This window comes from Hakea prostrata, chromosome 2, assembly GCF_041222555.1.
Source record: "Hakea prostrata isolate BN-2017 chromosome 2, UWA_Hpros_2, whole genome shotgun sequence".
Classification (NCBI taxonomy): domain Eukaryota; kingdom Viridiplantae; phylum Streptophyta; class Magnoliopsida; order Proteales; family Proteaceae; genus Hakea; species Hakea prostrata.
Window position 1 is genome coordinate 71939868 of NC_142601.1, and position 21377 is coordinate 71961244.

The following is a 21377-nucleotide window of genomic DNA, read 5'->3' on the forward strand; positions in this document are numbered from 1 at the left end:
GAGAGATCTCTGACTGGGATTGTGGGAGAGACCGAAAGAGATCACAGAAAAGAGAGCGGGAGAGAGTCGTGAGGGTGTCAAGAGAGAGAGAGAGATCTGTAGTGGGAGAGACTGAGAGAGAGAGAGATCAGTCATCAGAGATCGCAGGGGTGAGAGAGAGCACGAGATTAACGGCTTCTTTAGGTACTCCGCCATGGTTTCCGGTGGCTTCCATTTTGCAGAGAAAGAGAAAGGAAAGAAATAGAAGAGATCGCAGATTTGCAGGTCACAGAGATATTTTAATATTTTTAAATGAGAGAGTAGTTGATGCGAAATTTTCAAAATTTGAATTTTTAAATTTTTCGATATTTTGAGAATTTATCGATATATAGCCGATATTTTGACGATTTATCGTCGATCTTTAGAAAAATCGTATCGCTGGTGTACCGTGCTTCTAAGTTGGGGATTTGTTACTAAGACGCAAGCGTTGCACAAAGGGAAGTTGAAGTTCAAATTGGTGTAATGGGTTCGAAAGAGAGTTGCAGAAATGAGCTCCGAATCGCAGTTCGTCAACTAAGCGATCGATGCCTATACACTGCTTCGAAATGGTACCTGGAAAACTGGAACCCAAAACCGTGGTCTAGTTTTGTCTAGTTTCTATGCTCATTCTTGTTCCTGTCTATTTCTTGCAGGGCAGCTGAACAACTGGTTGGAATTGAACAAGACCCAGCGAAGACAACACCTTCTCACACCAGATTTCAGCGTGGCAGTTCCAGCATTCGCCGGAGATTCCATACAACTGACAACCTTTCAACACCTGTTGCAGGCGTTTCATATGTGACTACTCCAGTTCTTGAGGAAGATTACACTGTTGATGGTGACTGTTACCTTCTTGCCAAGTCATACTTTGATTGTCGTGAATACCGAAGGTCTGCCCATGCACTTCGAGATCAGACGGGGAAGAAAGCAACATTTTTGCGCTGCTATGCCCTTTATCTGGTTTGGTTTGATCTCTTGCCCTTTTAGTTAAGTTAAAATGGGTATTCTTTATTTTCATTTTATCCTTTTTATTTGTGAAGTCATTGATGAAAAGAGAAAGGGATCTTATCTTTTTAATATTTCAATATGCAACATGATTGGCCTTGGGAGAGAGAGATGGAAGATTTTGATTCTATTAGTTGATATGTTTCTGTAGCGAAAACAATTACTCTTCTCAAATGGCCAAAGGGCTAATTCATTTTGAGAGATGGTACACTATTGATGCTACTTACGTGGAACATTAGGGCAAAACAGAGGTTGGAGTTATCAAAATCCACTATCCAGAACTGAGAATTCGTTGCCCCGGCTAATAATCTTATTGTTACATCAAAATATTGTTCTAGATATTGTATTTTAGTGGAACTTGAAAGACTAGCTGCCAAAATTTATTGTTTACTTCTCTGTATCACACAATTTTGATTATAAGGCTTTTCTGTTTTTAGTACTTGATGTCTCAAAAACCGTAGTACTTTTGAATGCAAGTAGTTTTCATATTATCTGCAATGTATCTGATGTAAACTACGGATCTAGGGTTAGGGTTTGGGTGTAACTTCCCGAGAATGTGGCTGCCGAGGAGGTTTCCTGCAAAGGTATAGAGAGGGTATTCTGGGGTTTCTTCAACTGTCTAGGTCTGCTGAAGTTTCAAATCCTAGGACAGCTGGGTTTTGTCTATGGTTTGGGATGGGTCTAGGGTTGGCTTTCCTGCATTCAGAATACTAATGATGCACTATTCTGCATTGTAGAAACTGATTTTGAGAAACAGAGTTGAGGTTAAGGGTTTAGGAATTTTCTAGAATTTCTCAAAACTCTGCAACTTCCACTCAAAGAAGATGAAGTGCAGAAATTCTGAAAAGCAGAATTTAGGGCTGCTTTGGGGAAACTAGGGTTAGGACTTGGTTGTATAGTCTTCTCTGATTCTAATAGAGGTAGAATGGTGTAAAACCGAGCAAGGGATAGGGGAATCCCAAAGTGGTTGGGATTTGGGAGCCGTGGGAAAGAGGGAGGAAGGGGGGGGAAGGGTCTTTAGGGTTTGTAGAAGGGGCTGGGTTTGCTGGGACTTGAAGGCGAAGGGACAGGGACTAGATGCGATGGGATTAGGGGTGGTTGCTAGGTCAGACAAGAGGGGGAAGGGGCTGGGGAAGGGTGCACAAGGCAGAGAAGGTGGGGGAGGGCTTGCGTGGGGCAGAGGGAAGTGGGAAAAGGGGCTGTGACTTACTGGGGATTCCTGGGATCCTTAAAAAGGCTGCTGGACTTGATGATGGAGGCTTTAGACTTGATTGTAAGCTTGCTTGAATGCTGGAATTTAATTTAAGAATGCTCACAGAGACAACTGTAGGATCCCCCTCTTAGGAATCCTGCCAACACTCGGGCAATTTCTTAAACAAATTTTAATTCATCAAATCTAGAAATTAACATTGCGTAAAAGGTTATTTATAGCCTAAATTAATAGACTCTGACTCAACCTAGGAGATCCTTGACAGATAAGGATTCCAATTATATCACATTGGACTCTTAATAAGGAAACAACTCTAACTGGATAAGATAGGGAATCCTATCCTATCTCAACTATGATTCATGACTCTTTCAAACCTAACTTCGATTCAAGATAAAACACTTAAATAAAATCCTAACCAGACTCAAACTGACTTGACAAAATTTTGAAATAAATTCTAAATTAACTCGAGGAGTTAATTAAGGGCTAAAATGCCCAAAATACCCCATGTAGGGTTTGGCCACTTCATGGAGGCTTATTGGATCCTTCATGGGGCCCCCACTTAGGGTTTCGGCTAGGGAGGTCTTTGTGTTCACATCAATATCATAAATAAAAATAAATATTGACCAGTCTAAGTCATAACCAGTTATCAAGAGGATCACAAATTGGAAACAGTGAGCAATTTGATCAGTTCTCAGGTGTGCAGGTTATTTGTTACAATAAAATAAAAAAAGAAATCAAAGAAGGATTAAGAAAGGGTAGTTTTCCTCAGATTTGGATATCTCATCCATGGCCTTTTACTCTGTTTGTTCTTTCACCAGTAGCCTCTCATCATAATCTCACAGGGAAAGTACTCTGTGCGTTTTCTTTTCTCCTACCTCATTAATAAAATTCATGCACAAGACTGTAGCCCCTAGCAGACTCAATAACTGGCTGAAACACTAAAAAGGATAAGGTTATATAAACTGACTAGGAAACTAAAATAACAAAAGAAACTGACTCAAAACAAGATTGGTAACCACTTGGAATGGATGAAATTCATATTTAGAGGGGGGGGGGGGAGAAACATTGAAGTAAGCTTAAAACTCCCACATAGATGATTCATTGTGAACCATGAACGAGCTGAGTTGGAATGGAAGAATCATCTTTCCTAATTCATGCCATTATATCCAATAGATTTTGGACTGGATAATCATCTATCCAGTTTTATTGTCTTCATTGTGGCATTCTATTCATTTTCTCCTCACTTTGTAAACACTCTATAACCTTGAAACTTATTAGAAAAAAAGAACTAAGATATTTGCACCCCAAAGACAACCAACCAGTCGAATTTGTTGTACGTACACAAAGAATAGTTCACAGCTCATTAAGGGTTACATTGATGAATATTTTCTTCAGTTACAACAACAAGAGTAGGACTTATCTGGATTATTGCATCCTCCTCATCGTGGAAGTTCCAGCCATGAAATACAATGGAAAGTAAAAGTACTTGCTCTATATTCTAGCCTGGGTGTGTAGTTTTCCATGTTTTTCCTCTGTTAGTTATGTTACTTTACATACGTTGCTTATGAAATCTCAGAACTCGTGTCAGAGTTTTAATCTCATTATCAATAATTTAGAATGTTTTGATTTTAAACTATAGCTAAATGACTGAAACTTTTTCATATAATACGTAAAAATGAATTTATCCTTGTTTATTCTTTTGGGTGAATTTATTTATCCTGGTTTATTGCTCAATGTAGGCTGGTGAAAAGCGGAAAGAGGAAGAGATGATAGAACTTGAGGGTCCTTTAGGAAAGAGTGATGCTGTGAATTGTGAACTGGCTTCTCTTGAGAGGGAGTTGTCAACACATCGCAAAAGTGGCACCATTGATCCCTTTGGACTCTACTTGTTTGGGCTTGTGCTTAAAGGGAAAGGGCGTGAGGATCTTGCACGGACAGTCCTTATAGAGTCTGTGAACAGCTACCCCTGGAATTGGAGTGCTTGGTTGGAGCTGCAGTCACTATGCACCAACATTGACATCTTAAACGGCCTCAACCTCAAGAACCATTGGATGAAGGACTTCTTCCTTGCCAGTGCATACCAAGAACTCAGAATGCATGGTGAATCCTTATCAAAATATGAATATCTACAGGGAATTTTCTGTTTTAGTAATTACTTACAGGCACAGGTTGCAAAAGTTCAGTACAGTTTGAGGGAATTCGACCAAGTAGAAGTAATCTTTGAAGAGCTCCTGAGAAATGATCCTTATCGAGTGGAGGACATGGATATGTACTCAAATGTGCTCTATGCAAAGGAATGTTTCTCTGCCTTGAGTTACCTTGCCCACAAGGTGTTTATGACTGATAAGTACCGACCTGAGTCTTGCTGTATTATTGGAAATTATTATAGTTTGAAGGGACAGCATGAGAAGTCTGTCATGTATTTTAGGAGGGCCCTCAAACTTAACAGAAATTATCTATCAGCTTGGACACTGATGGGTCATGAGTATGTTGAGATGAAAAATACCCCAGCTGCCATTGATGCCTATCGACGTGCTGTAGATATAAATCCTTGTGATTATCGAGCCTGGTATGGGTTGGGACAAGCGTATGAGATGTTGAGTATGCCCTATTATGCACTCTATTACTTCAGAAAATCAGTGTATTTGCAGCCAAGTGATTCTCGGTTGTGGATTGCCATGGCGCAATGTTACGAAACTGAACAGCTTCACATGCTGGAGGATGCAATCAAGTGCTACAAAAGAGCAGCTAATTGTAATGATAGAGAAGCAATTGCATTGCACCAACTGGCAAAGTTGCATAAGGAACTTGGGCACTTAGAAGAGGCGTCGTTTTACTACAAGAAAGATTTGGAGAGGATGGAAGCTGAGGAGAGAGAAGGCCCAAATATGGTAGAAGCTCTTTTCTTTCTTGCTGGATATTACAAGGAGCAGAAGAGATTTGAGGAAGCAGAAGTTTACTGCACCAGGCTTCTGGATTACACTGGCCCTGTAAGTTTTCTTCCAATCTCTCACAATTCACAAATATACTCAGTTTACGTTATTTTGGAAGGATAAATAAATGAAGTGCCTATCTTAAATGATACCTTATAATTTCCTCTGATTTTGCATTGACACTGCTTCCTTCATGTCCGTGGTTTCAGGAGAAAGAAACAGCCAAAAGCCTTTTACGGGGAATGAGGGCACAGGCTGGTTTGCCTCCAATGGATGTTGAGCATTTCCCTCAGTGAAATAAAGGGAATATTCTTTTTGAAATGATATCCAGGTGAGAAAGGTTTAATTCTTCACTGTGTTCTTGCACCCCCCCCCCCCAAATGGGCTTTTACCTTCTTTTTTCTTTTTTGGGTGTATCTAGAGATGAACTACTTTTCATTATTAGATTTGTTGTGTTAAGCCAGTTTATATCCCTAACATAGTACGGATAGAAGAGGAATGGATCTTGCCAATGCTTAAAAGGAGCTACTGTGAAAATTGCCCCTCAATGTTTGCAAGACAATGCTGCTGATGGTTCCTTTGATGTGGTATCTACATTCGAAGAAAAGGTTTTTGATGTGGTTGTTGAAGGTTAATATGTTTTTCATTGCATTGATTGTTTATTGCTGGCAGAGCAACCTGGTTATTGTTCCGTCCAATATATATTGAATCAAATGAATAGGGCTTTGAGTAGTTTTTATTGGTAATAGTTCGATGATAATTCTTGCTTGAAACATGAATATAGCTTACGATTGTCCTTCCTAGCCCTCTTTTTTTGTTTTTGTCTGAACTGCATCAGGGCTTTAAATTGTATTTATGGTTCAAGTTAGACTGCTACTGAGGGATGTATTGTTAGTTTAATGGCTGCTGGTCTTTGATACTTCTTGTGTATCCCCTTTTTAGGGTATTGGCTGTGGTCTTTAGCTACAATTTTATGGCAGTCATAAAACTATTGTCAAAATGAACACCAAAGAATGTACAAACAGAAATGAAAACAAATCACAGGTCTGAGCAGAACAGATCATTTGGGTCCCCATCAAATGTGTTAAAGAGTAGGTCAATCTTCAAATGAGGTAAAACATTTCGAGGCACACATAACGGATTTTTATCCGCTCCAGTACTGACACCCTCCCGTTACCTCCAGTTTGCTGTTAGATTTTAGACACGAGGATCATTCCAATCAGATGAACAAAAATTCATCTGAAAACACACACCTTTCTAAGTTCCCAATTCTCTCTCCTCTCCTACACCGTCTCCATCTTCGGGCTGGCCAACAGCGTCTTCTATGGGGAAGGTTTGGTGGCAGACTGCCATGTCTTACCGGCAGCCTCAGTCTGGGCTTCCAAAGGGGAAGAGATACGGTAGTACATCAGTGCGGCTAACGGTGGAAATAAGAAAGGCCGCGCCTCAAAGTCGACAGCGACGACGATGATCACCTTCAACATCTTTCTCTGCTAGCTCCGGCGATGTCCTTGGCTTGCAAGTATGTATCTGGGATAGGGCTCCAAGTCGGTCAAAAACCCCATCATTGCTTCCTAAAATGAAATCACTACAGCCGAAACTGAACACAATTCCAAATTTCAGATCTGAACTTGTTCACGAAAAAATGAAGTTCCTCATCTCCCATAGATCCGTGCTTATGTGGAGTCCGCTGCTGAAAGCAGCTCACCTGGAGTGGAGTTTGGTGACCATATGATCGGCGCTGATGACGAACGTGGCAGTCTGCCACCAAACCTTTCCCATCGAAGACGCCGTTGGCCTGCCGAAAGATGGAGACGGTGAAGGAGAGGAGAGAGAATTAAGAACTTAGAAAGGTGTGTTTTCAGATGAATTTTTGTTCATTCGATTGGAATGATCCACGTGTTTAAAATCTAATGGCGAACTAGAGGTAATGGGAGGGTGTCAGTACTGGAGCGGATAAAAATCCACACATAACAGCTACTCTTTATGTGGGTTAAGTGTTCAGCACTACAATAGTATAGGCGTGTTTGCTTTTGTTTTTGTTTTGTTTTGTTTTTTTTTTTTTTATTTAATTTTTGGTTTTGCTAGCCTGGATGATTTTCACATGAGTTTCTGATGAGAATTGAAGCAGTGGTTCAACATCAAGGAGGCCTATTTGTGGTAAAAAAAAATGTTATCCTAGGGATGGTTTAAAATATTAAAAAAATGTTTTGATCATTGGAAGCATTACCTATTAAGGTCAGTTTACTGTCTATACTCTTGTTTGTCTAAGTTGGTGAGTCCTGGCACAGTGGTTAAGTTGCACCATTTCAAGTTTCGGTTGCGAGTTCAAAACTGAAATAGAGACTTCAAAAGCTGCATATGTTTGCCAATTTCAGACCCTGCAGCTGCAGGTGTCCTGTGCACCAGAATGCTGATGTCCAGGAAAACCTATAAGCCAGGGTTCCTACAAAGGCTGGTTGGCAAGCAATTTTAAAAGAAATAAACCCTAGGTGTGGACCATAACCATTGACTGGGAGCAGGATGTTTGATAAACATCAGCGTAAAACATAATTCATTGAAGCATTGAACAATGCTTTAACTTTCTCAGCCTATCATGCTGGCTGGTTGAATTGAATATGACGGTAGCTCTCTTGGCAACCCAGGAAGGTGACTTCTTTATAATTTTTCTGGATATTTCCATAACTGTATGGCAGAGTTAATGCCTTAAATTGGAGTTGAAAAGAGGTAATGGTCTCATGCTGACCTGTTTATAAATTGAATGTGACTTGGTGGCAGTGGTGCTTATGGTCTCAAAGAACTTGGTTTCCTGGTTTGTTTGGTACCAATAGTTGGAGCTTCCAAAATATCTTAATTCCATGGAAGGTTACTGAATGCTACAGTAAAGCAAACTGGTGGCACATTTTCTTACAAAATCGTCACCAAAGTTGGAGTTTTCCTCTCAGTTAGATTCTTAGCCAGCTTCAGTATTGGATGAGTTGCGAATTGATGCTCAAGGAAGATTCAGATTCCGTTGGTTTAAATGTCCCTGCTCATTTATTTTTCTTTGTAGCTGCTTCCTTTCCTCCTCACCCAAAAAAGGATGCTAAGAGGGGCATAGCATAGAAGGTTTTGATATTTTTCAAGTTTTTGTCTATGGTGGTTCCTTTTTGTAGATTCCCTTTTCACCTTAATACAATTCCGACTTTTAGTTGGAAAATTGGCTGCTGCATTAGGTCTTTAAATATGCAGACAGTAAACAGAGAAATAGCAGGATTGAATGCAAATAACCTGTAGAATAATGCATTTACATTAGCAATTAAAACTATAACACGCAGGAAGGGGGGGAAGGAATTTGAGTGCAGTTGATTTATTTTATTTTTATTACTTCTGTGCGGTTTTGGGGGGGGGGGGGCGGAGGGAAGATCACCGATGAAGAACAAATAGAAGAAATCCATTATTCTCCGCTATATAGTGCTATTGTTCATGGTACTCTAGCAGCAACAAACAGAGAAGAAACAGAAGAAACAATGGGAGAGAGATGGGATCTTGAACTTACCTTTGCACCAAGAGGAGATCAAGAGAGGAGAACCATGAAGGAGGGGAGTCGTGGGAGAGGCATCCAGATTGATTATATTCACTTCGAAGTTTGATTCTGTTAGGAGTTGTTTAGGATTTGACTTACTTTCTCTTTCTATGGTTAGGGACAGGATATTTTCTCAGCTTATAAACCTTGTAAGACTGGCCAAATTGATTACCGATGGAATAAATAGAAACTAATATGAATCCAAAGTGCCCATGTGGGGCTGAACTAGAGAGGGTAACTTCCCCGAGAGGGTTTCGGGCAAGTCGAGTTTCATCCTGATCATCCTCCCGGTTGGAATGTTCGTCTCCATCTTCCCTGAGGTTTTGATCTTTTGGGCTTTTGTCTCTAGTTGCAGTATTTTGCCGGGTAGTTTGTCCAGTATTGTTCATTCATCTTGTCATGACTTGTTATCTTTCCAACAGACGACGCCAAAGACTGTTGTGTCTCAGATCTGACTGGTCCCATCTAAAGTGGATTGACTCCTGATTGAGGTCCCGACTATAAAGAAGATAAGACCTGCAAAAGAAGTTAGACGCAGGCCGGCTTAGATGTTGGGCAACTGCCTCCGATGGCTAAGTCAGTCGAGGATCAGATGAGGATTCCGAGCGAGTGTTGCTCAGAGATTATCCATAAAATGTTCGTGCCCTTACTTAAGTGTTGAGACCTTGTTAAATGATGTATGGGTTACCTTTCTTAGAACCGACAAGGTCCCAAGCACTCGCCTGCCCAACTATTTCTAGGAGAACCTTCTGTCTATGTTGGCATTTCCTTCTGTCTTAGCGTTAATGGAGCATTCCATATTTGTTACATCTGACCAGGATATGTCCCAACCATATAACTAGTTGGAAACTCGAGTATAAAGCTGACCCTAAACAGTGCATGTCTACATGTGTGCATCTTATCTGTAACACATGGGAATGGTGCAAATCCTTGAGTAGATCTGGTGCATCTGATTTGTTATTATTAGATGTTGGTTACATCTGCTTCACTAATTGTTCTTATTTATTCCTTAACCAATTTTCCTGTTGTTAATGGGGGCATTATCATCCTGCTAATTAACCAAGCAAAATTTAGGCAATTTAAATGCTTGCTCAGATTAGCTTATGAATGTGTCATGTAGCAGCTAGGGCTCTGTTGGTAATTCTTTTCATGTAATAAGAATTATTAATGTATTTGTATGACGATTTTTTTAATTTCTTTTTTGCGACGGTAGAAAAATTCTGCAGCGAAAGTTATAACTCAAAGTATTTGCAACGGTAGGAACTTTTCGTAGCAAAAGACAAAGTCCATGGGTTCCATAGTAGCAAACTATTTGCTACAGTAACCAAAAACCGTAGTAGAAAGTGAAGAAAAGTTGACCCTCACGGATGGTTAAATTTTTGCCTACGGGGGAGACTAAAAAAGAACGGAACCCCACCCAACTCCCCTGTTTTTACCAATCGCCTGCGCTGTCTAACCAATGCAAATGCGACGGAAATTTTCCGTCGGGTCAAACTAATTGCTACAGTAATTTACCTTGGCAAAAGCCCTTAGTTGTTGTAGTGATCGGCCATGATTGAGTTATAGCTTTTCAATCTTCTCCCAAACTGGCTCCAAACAAAACATCTTTTCTGAATACTTTCTACCAAATGCTTAAACAAAACACGCAATTCTCAATCTTCTACCACAGCCTCCGCCCTGAGAAAAGGTTTAACAAACACTATTTCATGGTTCGAAAACATCTTTTACACAGACCAAGTCGAGCGTTGGAAATCTGTTCTATTAGTTATGACTGAAAATGAATTTAGTCGCCGTGTTTGGTGTGCTTTTGAATTTTCTCTCTTAAAAAAATCTTAAATAGTTATTTGGGTAATCATTGAAGAACTTATATTTCTGTTTACTTAAAATTTACTTCATTGGGCAATTAACGAAAAAAGATTAACTTGAAGAAAATAAAGGTAACGATTGAAAAATATCAAGTGAAAGCGGTTGAGTACCACAACCTTCAAGATTAAGGTATCAGGTGATGAGGTAGAATTAATAAGTGAAGTCGTCTGATGTACTAAGTGCTAGTGGTTGCTGTGATAATATGTTTGTTGAATAAGTCCAATTTAAAACTTACGGTTGTTTGGATAAGACCATTTCTTTTATGAAGTCATTTAAAGCTAGTAATATATAGCTGATGTGAAATTATTATTATTATTATTTTTTGGGTACAAAGAGGCTTAATGGGGATAGGAATATTAATATGCCTTAACAAGAGTCAAACATACGACCTCTTCACTAAAGAGGTGTTGGTTTCATCAATAGAACAGCTCTGCGTTGGCAGAAATTAATTTTTAAATCCATACATTATGTATCTAACCAGTTCGTCTCAACAGCAATACGGATTTTGACTATCGTCCATTTTGGATCATAACTTGGTCGATGTAACTTTGAATATTTTGATTCGTATTGCATTTTAAATTAGGATAAAGGACTTATTTTCATGTGGGTCAACTTATGCACGTCTCAATTATATCCTTATGATATATTTTTTAGATAATTTAAATATATCACTAGAGAAAGTTGAACCTATAATCTCTTCACCGAGAGGTAATGGTCATTGTTAACTGAACAACCCTTTGGCGGTGTGAAAACCATCATTACTGTAGGATCTATCTGGCCAATTTGGTAGATTTATTTGGCCAGGTCTAATGCTGTAGGATCTAGTATCATTCTCGAGTCACCATCCTTTAAGTGTAGGTTTTGCAAATGCCCATGTTCCTACATGCTCATGGACTTGGAATCCAATTGGGTTCTTACGAAAAAAAAGAAAGAATCTAATTGGGTGATCTAGCTTTGTTCAACTAGGTCTAGCAAGGACTCGAGATTTTAATCATGCCCTCTTTGGTAGTGTTAATGATCAAATATCTAAAACGGACCGACCACGGTTCGGTTCGACCAACACCCAATCCAATGAACTAGTCAAGTACAATTGATGAACGGTTCGACCATAATGATGAATACGGAGATCAGTTATCAAGACCAATCAGAGTTCTAATCGCAACAAACTACCAAACAGATAAGGTCAAGTGATTCCCCGAATAAGATGAGTCTGGAATGAACTCATCAGCAAGAGTCCGAGCAAGACTTAATCACTAAAGGGAAGGTAAACTTCTTAGAATCTATATAAACAAATTTGAGGACGAGAAGAAGGTAAGAAAAACCATTCCTGAATTCAGAGAGCTTGCCCATTTTATTTCTCCTTATTGATCTCCTGCTAACTTGCTCGTCAAAGACGCATCTCGACCAGCATAGTCAAATTCGTTTGTGCAAGCTAGCAAATCTTGGTGGACGAGGAGGATTTTTGAAGCAACAATTGGTGTCGTCTATGGGAAAGTGATCAAAAAGTCATCATGCATACCAAGTCGGGCAGGTTAGTTGGAGAGGAATCAAGTGAAGGAGAGCAGGAGATTAACAAAGAGGAGGCCACATCAATAGTTGAAAAAAAATTCTTGAACATGATGCCCTCCCAGATCTAGCTGATCAATTTGTGACAATGGGTCGATTCAACGAATTGCAAAAGCAAATCCTAGACTTTAACGAGTTGATTAGGGCAAGCATTCGTCAGCAAGTGGCAACAATGCCAAAAACTAGCCCACAAATTATTCCCATCAATCTTGATGACAATAAAGAAAGTCAATTCATGCGATAGGAGGTTAGAGCACATAACCTCGACCACAAATCTCGACCATCTCAAAGAAACCGAGAGAAGGGAAAGGAAAAGGTCGGGGAACATTCCCGACCTTCACAAGAGGTAGCATCCAAGGATCCTCATCCAGGCGACCATCTTAATGATTGAGATAGCAGCTCTCGGCCAAAGGATAATGTCCACAATGGAGAAAATAATGAACTCCTAGCGTAGCATGCTGATTACGTGAACAAGCGATTTGAAGAGCTTGACAAAAATTTGAAAAAGTTAAAAGACTCGGGTAAGGATGCTTTATACTCGGTACTGAAGGAAGATCCATTCATCCAAGCAATTCGAAGCCAGAGATGCCAAGAAACTTTAAGTGCCCAACTTTTACTATGTTCGATGGGACAAAGTGTCCAAGGCACCACATAATGCATTACAAATTTGTTATGTCCTCATATAGACATAGTGAAGCGGCCATGTGCAGGATCTTCCCTACCTCGCTTATTGGATCAGCATTCGAATGGTTTTTGGGACTCCAGAATAATACGATAGAAAATTTCGACCACCTTGGTCAGGTATTTTTATCTCGCTTTCAAAGTGGAGTAAGCACGAAGAAAAGGGAGGACACCTTATTCGCCATCAAGCAAGGGCGTACCGAGTCAATTAGAAGTTATCTTTGGAGATTTAATGATCTGCCCATTCAGATAGAAAATCTGGATGAGAAGATAGCCTTCCATGCTCTATATCATTGACTCAATCATGAGGGACTCTTAGAGCATCTTTTGTTAGATATGCCTGAGACATATGCAGATCTGTTGAAGCGCTTCCATAAACAAGCTGAAATATCTGAAACCAAAGAATTTTGAAAGAAGGAGACAGCTGTAGAAGCAAATACTAACAGGTAAAGCAAAAATCCGACCACAAATCCTGGCAGAAGTGGTCGGCCTAAGTCGACCAAACAGCTTGAAGGAGCATACACCCAGCTAAATACTAAAAGGTCGAAGATTCTTATGCAAGTCAAGGATCGAGGACTTCTGAAGTGGCCAAGCAAGCTTGAATCCCGACCAGAGTATCGCAATAGGAGAAAATATTGTGAGTTTCACAAAGATCATTATCATTGGACCGATGACTGTAGGCGGCCGAAGTCAGAATTGAGAAGTTAATTTCACAGGGGAACAAAATATGTCCGAACAAAGCAAATAGCTCCCCCCCCCCAACCAAGTGGGGATAAGAAGAGACTAAGGTCGATCAGCAGAGAATGACTAAGGAGTCCAAGTAGAAACCGAGCAAGACTCGGTAACGACAAGGAAGTGATCTCCAATTTACATAATGCTCGGTGGCCCAACAGAAGAATCTACCAGACAAGCCAAAAGGAAGGCGCGTTACTTTGGTATGCAAAGCTAGAAAGAACAGTTCCAAGGACTGGCTCAGAGCCAATCACCTTCTCATCCACAGACATGCAAGGATGGAAAATTCGCCACGATAATGCTCTAGTCGTAAAAGTTATGATAATAGGAACTGAAGTTCACATAGTTCTATTAGATACACGCTCTTCAGCCGACCTGTTATCTTTAGAAGCATTTAGGAAGTTAAAGTTAAGTGAAGACATGCTCGTCCCTTATGGAACACAATTGTATGGATTCACAGGATCTTCAACTCGAGCAGAAGGAACGATCATGTTAGATCTTCGAATCGAAGACCATCCACAAGACAGGGTCATTCAATCAAATTTCATAGTCATTTGTGATCTGTTCGCATATAATGTAATCTTAGGGAGACCAACTCTTTGTGCTTTAGAGGCGGTGGTCTCAACATTGCGTATGAAGATGAAATTCCCGACCAAGAACGGGATCGGAGAATGTAGATCAAAAGACTAGCTGGTAGAGTTACGTCAATTACATCAGGAAGAAAGCAAAAACTAATTCGACCATTTCCATCGAAATTAGAGATGATCGTGATGAGGAGGCAATGCAGAGTGCCGAACCGGTCAAGAAGCTGGAAAGAATTAGTTTGAATCCTGAACAACCAAGTCAAGGAACTTTTATAGGGGTTGAACAAGAAGCAAACTTCAAGACTAGGCTAACTCGATTTTTGGAACAAAATTCAAATGTTTTTGACTGGTCGGCAGACAACATGCCCAGAATCGACAAACAAGTAGTCGAGCACAAACTATGCATTGATCCTCAAGCCATTCTGATTGTCCAAAAAAAGGGGGGAAAAAAATCTCTATTGGGAAACATGAGGCAATCCAAACAGATGTTCAAAAGTTAAAGCAATTTGACTTCATAAGCAAATTGATCATCCTACTTGTCTTGCAAATGTGGTAATGGTCAAGAAGGCTAATGGAAAATGGAGGATGTGTACGAATTACACTGATCTAAACAAGGCATGTCCCAAGGATTGTTATCCACTTCCAAGAATCGATCTTCTTATAGACGCCACTGTAGGACATGAATGCTTAGCTTCATTGACGCTTATTCGGGGTACAATCACATTCTGATGCATCCAAATGATGAGAAGTACATTGCTTTCATGATGGATAGGGACAATTACTACTATAAAGTAATGCCTTTCGATTTAAAGAATGCAAGAGCAACGTATTAGCTAGCAGTCAACAAAATCTTTGCCAACCAGATAGAAAGAAACATGGAAGTCTATGTAGACGACATGTTGGTCAAAAGCACATCAACAACTAACCACCTAGATGACCTGGTAGAGGTGTTTGATGTGCTCCGAATATACAGACTGAATCTTAATCCAGAAAAGTGTGCCTTTAGAGTATCATTTGGAAAAATTTTAGGCTTCATGGTGTCTCAAAGAGGAATCAAAGCAAATCCAGAGAAGATAAAAGCCATCATTGAAATGAAGCCACCAAGGAATGTCAGGGAAGTCTAGTGTTTGACAGGTTGGGTAGTGGGATTGAATATATTTATAGCCCGGTTAGGAGAGAAGTGCTTGCCATTCTTCAAGGCCCTAAAAAATATTACCAGTTCGAAGAGTGAAATCTGGAATGAAGAGTGTCAGAGAGCTTTTGATGAGCTAAAAGAAAAGTTATCCCATCAACCTTTGCTCATTTGTCCAACTCCCATAAAGAATTGCTTCTGTACTTAGCCACCTCGCCAACCACTGTCAGTGCTATGTTATTTCAAGAGAATGACATTGTTCAAAACCCGGTTTATTATATAAGCTAGGTTTTGATTGACGCAAAAACAAGATACCCTGAAGTAGACAAGCAAGCACTAGCCCTGGTAAATGCTGCATGAAAACTCAGGCCATACTTTCATGCGCATCCGGTCACTGTTCTTACAAACTTTCCATTGAAAAAGATACTTCACCAACCAGAGTTGGCTGGTCGGCTTGTAACTTGGGCAGTTGAACTAAGTGAGCACCAAAATACAGTTTCACCATCAAAGGTCAAGCATTGGCCAATTTTGTTGTTGAAACCCAATATCCTAAACACAGTCAAGCGGAGGACGAGCAAAGTTCCGAGCAAATCATAAGATGGATCTTGTTCGTTGATGGATCTAGCAGTTCACAAGGAAGCGGAGCAGGCTTACTTCTACAAAGCCTTGGAGGGTTTGTGATAAAATACACATCAAATTCAAAACTTCCAACAATGAAGCAGAATACAAAGCACTTCTAGCCGGACTTAGATTAGCGACAACCCTGGGGATCCAAAATTTGGAAAACAGAAGCGATTCGTAATTAATTATGAATCAAGTAAATGGAGCATACGAGGCTAAAGAAAAAAGGATGGAAAAATACTTGAGCTTGGTCAACAAATATAGACCAAATTTCATTGATTTATTGGTGAAACAAGTACCCAGGAAGGATGGGAAAATACTTGAGCAGATGCACTATCTCGATTAGCAACAAAAGACCTGGATATTGCCAAGCCAGTAGTATATTTGGAAGAACTCATGAGTCCAAGCATCTATATGACCGACCACATGCAGATAGTTACTAAACATGGCTGGATGGAGCTGATCATTCAATATTTAACAATCAGCTTCCCGAAGATCAAAAAGAAGCTTGCACAATATAGCAAAGATTTGCTAGGTACAATCTCAAAGAAGGGTGATTGTACAAAAAATGGTTAACTCGACCATTTCTACGGTGCTTAAGACCTCCAGAGGCGATCAAAGTCTTGAGAGAAATCCATGAGGGAATTTGTGGGGCACACATAGGAGCTCGGGCACTAGTAGACAAAGTCTTGAAGCAAGGATTCTTTTGGCCGACCATGCAAGCAAACGCAAAAGACTTCATTCAAAAATGCAATAAGTGTCAAGCCCATTCGAATATACCACACAATCCTTCTATGCCACTAACATTAGTTCAATCACTTGTTCCTTTTGCAAGATGGGGTATAGACTTGGTAGGAAAACTACCTAAGGCTTCAGGTGGAAGAGAATATATGGTCATTGCAGTTGATTATTTCACAAAGTGGGTAGAAGCAGAACCCTTGGTGATGATCAATGTTGATCAAATGAAGCACTTTGTCAAGCAGAATATCATATATAGGTACGGAGTACCAAGAATATTGGTCACTGACCACAAAAAGCAGTTTGAGAATGCCACCTTTGAAAATTTCTGTAAAGAACATGGAATTGAACATCATCTTTCCTCGGTAGCATATCCTCAAAGTAACAACCAAGTGAGGTCACCAACAGAATTATGCTCGACGGCCTCAAGAAAAGGCTCGACTAAATGAAGGGAAGATGGGTTGATGAATTGCCCAATGTCTTATGGTCGTATCGAACAACTGGAATGACGACCATAAGAGAAACACCATTTAGGCTCACCTATGGAGCAGAAGTTCGAGTACCTATTGAAATACAGATCAGGTCCCTAAGAGAAGAAGAATTCGACGAAGAAGCTAACATTGAAGGAATGAATAGCAACATAGACCTCATAGACGAGGCAAGAGATAAGGCTCAATACCGACTAGAAGAATACCATAGAAGAATTGCTACAAAATTATAGTGCAAAGGTAAGAATGAGGCAATATCTTCCTATCGAACTCATTCTTCACCGAACAGTTGCTTATGATCCAACCAACCAGGGAAAGCTCTCCCCAAATTGGGAAGGACCATACATAATAATACAGCAAGTCGCCCCAGGAGCTTACCATGTCACATCCTCCCAGCCGGTACCCTATCTGGCATACCCGAGAGTGTGATCCACAGCCCGAAGATCAGGTATCGAGTAATCAACCTCCCACATAAACAATAACAAAATCATGAACAATCATAATAAAAGCGCGGAAGATAAACCATAGATCCAATAAGGAAAGAATGAATCATAAATAAATCAGAATACTAGATATAATCAGAGTGTCAAAACAGATAAGTAAAGTGAGGCAAAAATCCCACTCTACAACCAGCGGAAAAGTAGCTCTAAAAGAGAATAAACTAGACAAAATCTAATCCCAGTAGCAAGTACAATGGGTAACTAAATTGTTCTCCACTTTATAGACAACATCCTTATAAGTGTAAATCTCATAAATGGCACAAGGACGCTTCCACTCAATGGTCGGACTAAGCATCGTACGGAGCATAACCACTCGCGGGATCTTCAGTGTAATTGTGGTAACCGCAATCACCTTCCCGGAGATATGCCTCTTCGCCTTGCGCTTCTTCATAGGGACCGTCATAATATTCGGTACTGCAGAATAGTCTAACAAACATTGTACAATAAAGGAATGAGTTTCAAAGAAACTCGGTAAAGCGATTAAATCCATAATAACATAAATGGCAGGATTTCAGAACAAACATAAATGCAATATGATATGAGACAAGCAATGAATGAATGAATCTAACTCTATGTATGCTTTGGTCTCTATTGGCGGACATGCTTTAAGTCATAGCACCGTACTTCTTTAGGAAGGTCTCAATCACTCATCATCGGTTGGTAATGGGTCCGGCATCCCTCGGGACATTCCATGGCTGGGGTTAAGTCACCACTCTCTCACATCACCATTGGTCTAAGTACCGGCGCATGTCGGGGTAAAACCTAGCCAAATGCAAGTCTTCTACTTAGTTACATCAAGTCAGATCCAGATACGTCCATTCCTCGTCCCCGACGATCCTTTCCGGTATCCTTCACACTAGAGTCCTCATAGTCCACGACTACGGACTCATCAACCCTATTGATCATCCACATATGGTAAACGGGAAGCTCTCACGTCCTCTCACGGGTTGGTTACCGGTCTTAAGCGCCCGTGAGCCCAAGTCTAACCATATGCAACCCTACCAATAAATGGCCCCCACAATGTGATTCCTGTCCTCTCACGGGTTGGTTACCGGTCTTGAGCGCCCATGAATCCCCATTGCTACCACGGGTCGTTCGGTCTCAATACCCCTCCGATTAGGGTCGACATAACAGGACATCCTAGCCAAACACTACTAGACAATCCTAGATATGTCATCCAACAGTTTAGGAAGGTGTCCAGAGGGCATCTCCGGAAACATCCCATAATATTCCCGTAGTAGTCCAAGGACAGAAGTGTCAAAAGGACACCTCTCCTTTCCAAACCATACTTAAGCATACACATGCATCAATTCAGATCATCACATATATGGTAACTTCATATATGGAAAGAAATCAATAATTACAATCACTTTGTATATAATTGGTAAGTAAATCATACATGAATCAATTTAAGCAATGCTACTGTAATCAAGGTTATGCAACAGTAGTATATCGTTGTAAGAATCTAATTAAGGAAACATATCAATGATATTCAAATATAGAAACTAGATTCATGCTATCTATGTAATTAGGGAAATAACCATCCTTACCTTTTATAACTCGCAAAGGAATCCTAAGAAATCAAGTAAGATCTTGGCAAACTTGAGAAGAAGGTCCTAAACAAGTGTATACAACATATTAGGAAAGATCCCTAACAGAAAAGATACCAAAACATCCAACCAGACCAATTTCTGGAGTTGCTGTACTCATTGGTCGAGTGGATTGGTCGACTGGTCCAGTCGACCAATCAGTCGACCCATGCAGACAGTAGCCTAAAAAAAACAGAGTTTTAAGATATGAAATCCGAATTTGGTGGTTCAAAAGGGTACTAATCAAGGGGTAAACTACATCAGTAGTATCCTAACATATAGGGGACCTCAAAACACTAATCCAATCAAGCCATCAAGATCCAAATTAGGAAACAAAAAGTTACCATAATTAGATCAACCATGGATCTTGATGAATTCAAAATAGAAATCAAAGACAAGAACAATAGGAGGAGGGATCATTGCTTCAGGTAAAGGTATCATGAAAAGCATACTTAGATCTTCAAGGAAATAGGCTTAAAAGCATAAATCTAAATAAGGAAACAAAACCTACCATATATGTAACTATCATGATTCATGAAGAACACATAGTATGGTAGAAGAGAACAACTAGAGATTGATAGATTATGGATCATGAAAAGAAAACACAGCAATTAACTACTAACATGATCAATATAGAAGATCCAAGGAGATCGGGAATTCAAATCAGAAGTTTAACAAAGATTAGATCATGGTTTGATCATGATTCCTTCAAAAGCTTGCAATGATCATGGTTAAGATCATTGTTCTAGCCTTTAATCCTTAGGATGATCATGAGAGACAAGTCCAGAGATGTTTGCAACAGAGAATGCAGCATCTCCTCTCGTCTCAACTCAAAAAGGAAAGAAAATAAGAGATAGAGGAGAAGAAGAGAGTGTAGACATACCTTTTGATGAAAAGGAAGAGTTTTGACGAAGATCAGTCAAGAAAATCACCAAGGATGCAAGGGAGATGACTTGCAGAGGTCTTTGGTTCGTTCCAAAGAGTTTGGAGGCAGCAAATCTGAAGTAGACTCGAGATTGGACTTAAATAGAGCAAGCAAAACCTAATTGCCAAAGACAACACTCATTGGTCGAGTGGATTGGTAATGCTGACAGCAATTCCAAAACAGGGAATTGAAGACCCAGATCAAATCCAATCCTAAAGGGGTTTTGCACACATGTCAAGTGACTTACCTAATAGGTAGAAATGCCTTCAAACCAAGATAGAGAGCACTCTAAGTCCATCAACTAATCCGATCTTCATCAAGATTCAGTTTCCATAAATAGAACTTCATCATCAACTTTCATGGATTCAAAGCTAGACACCAAGTCCTCCACTGGGATGGCCCAAAGCTGACTTCTTACTTTACTTCGGGTCATCGGACCTACAAATAACAAGGTTTCCGGGTCAAGGTTAGGGCTGGGTTTTACATACCATCTTCGTAATCCAGAGACTGAGCAACTGATTCCTCGATCATGGAACTCGAGCAACCTTAGAAGGTATTATCGGTAAATTGGGTCACTACCTTGGCCGAGTAGCTTTATTTTGAAGACAATTTAGACTTTGCAAATTTCTTTTTGGGTTGCCAAACCAAATTTTGTTATAATATAACTATATCAAGCAAATTAACTCAATTGTTTTCTTAAAAGAATCTATATCTCTAAACACACACGTTCTAAGAAAGTATATCCGAACAGACATGTTCTAATTACTTATATCATAGCACATCAGTTCTGAACAATTATATTAGAATATACATGTTCCAATCACTTATATCAAAAAACACACATTCCAAGCAACTATATCCAAACATACATGTTCCAATTACTTATTGATACGAGGGAAATTGCACTGAACGTTTTGAACTGGGTTCATAATCTATGTTCTGATCAAACCATGACGGGGACTCACTCAAACCCTAATTTAATGATCATAAGGGCGCCGCAGATCAATTAATAGTCTGGTACGACTTCCCGAATATTATGGTAGGAAAAGCTAACTTGCAGGAGGTGACTGTCATGAAGCGGAGAGGAAATCGTGCCAGGATAAATATCTACTTACGGCCCCGAATATCTAGGGAAAAACCCTAGGATCGGACGGTCATTAAAGGAGATCAATAAGCCATTTCAACAATCGAAGATTAGAGTAAAATCTATATAAACCAAGGACG

The 21377-nt window shown here is 39.9% G+C and overlaps 1 protein-coding gene across 2 annotated transcripts in view; it reads left to right on the plus strand.

Moving 5' to 3' along the window:
• The first annotated feature begins 464 nt into the window (after positions 1-464).
• Positions 465-21377, plus strand: part of LOC149026254 (anaphase-promoting complex subunit 8-like) — a 37974-nt gene continuing 17061 nt past the window's right edge. Inside the window, exons 1-5 of one of the 2 annotated variants that reach the window (XM_089143279.1) lie at positions 465-587; positions 672-978; positions 3973-5223; positions 5376-5497; positions 5631-5884. In XM_089143279.1, coding sequence (XP_088999405.1) covers positions 502-587; positions 672-978; positions 3973-5223; positions 5376-5462 — 1731 coding nt within the window. In that variant the 5' untranslated portion in view covers positions 465-501 and the 3' untranslated portion in view covers positions 5463-5497; positions 5631-5884. Of the gene's footprint in view, positions 588-671; positions 979-3972; positions 5224-5375; positions 5498-5630; positions 5885-21377 lie in introns of those variants that run through there. The other variant, XM_089143278.1, reaches the window with a different exon arrangement.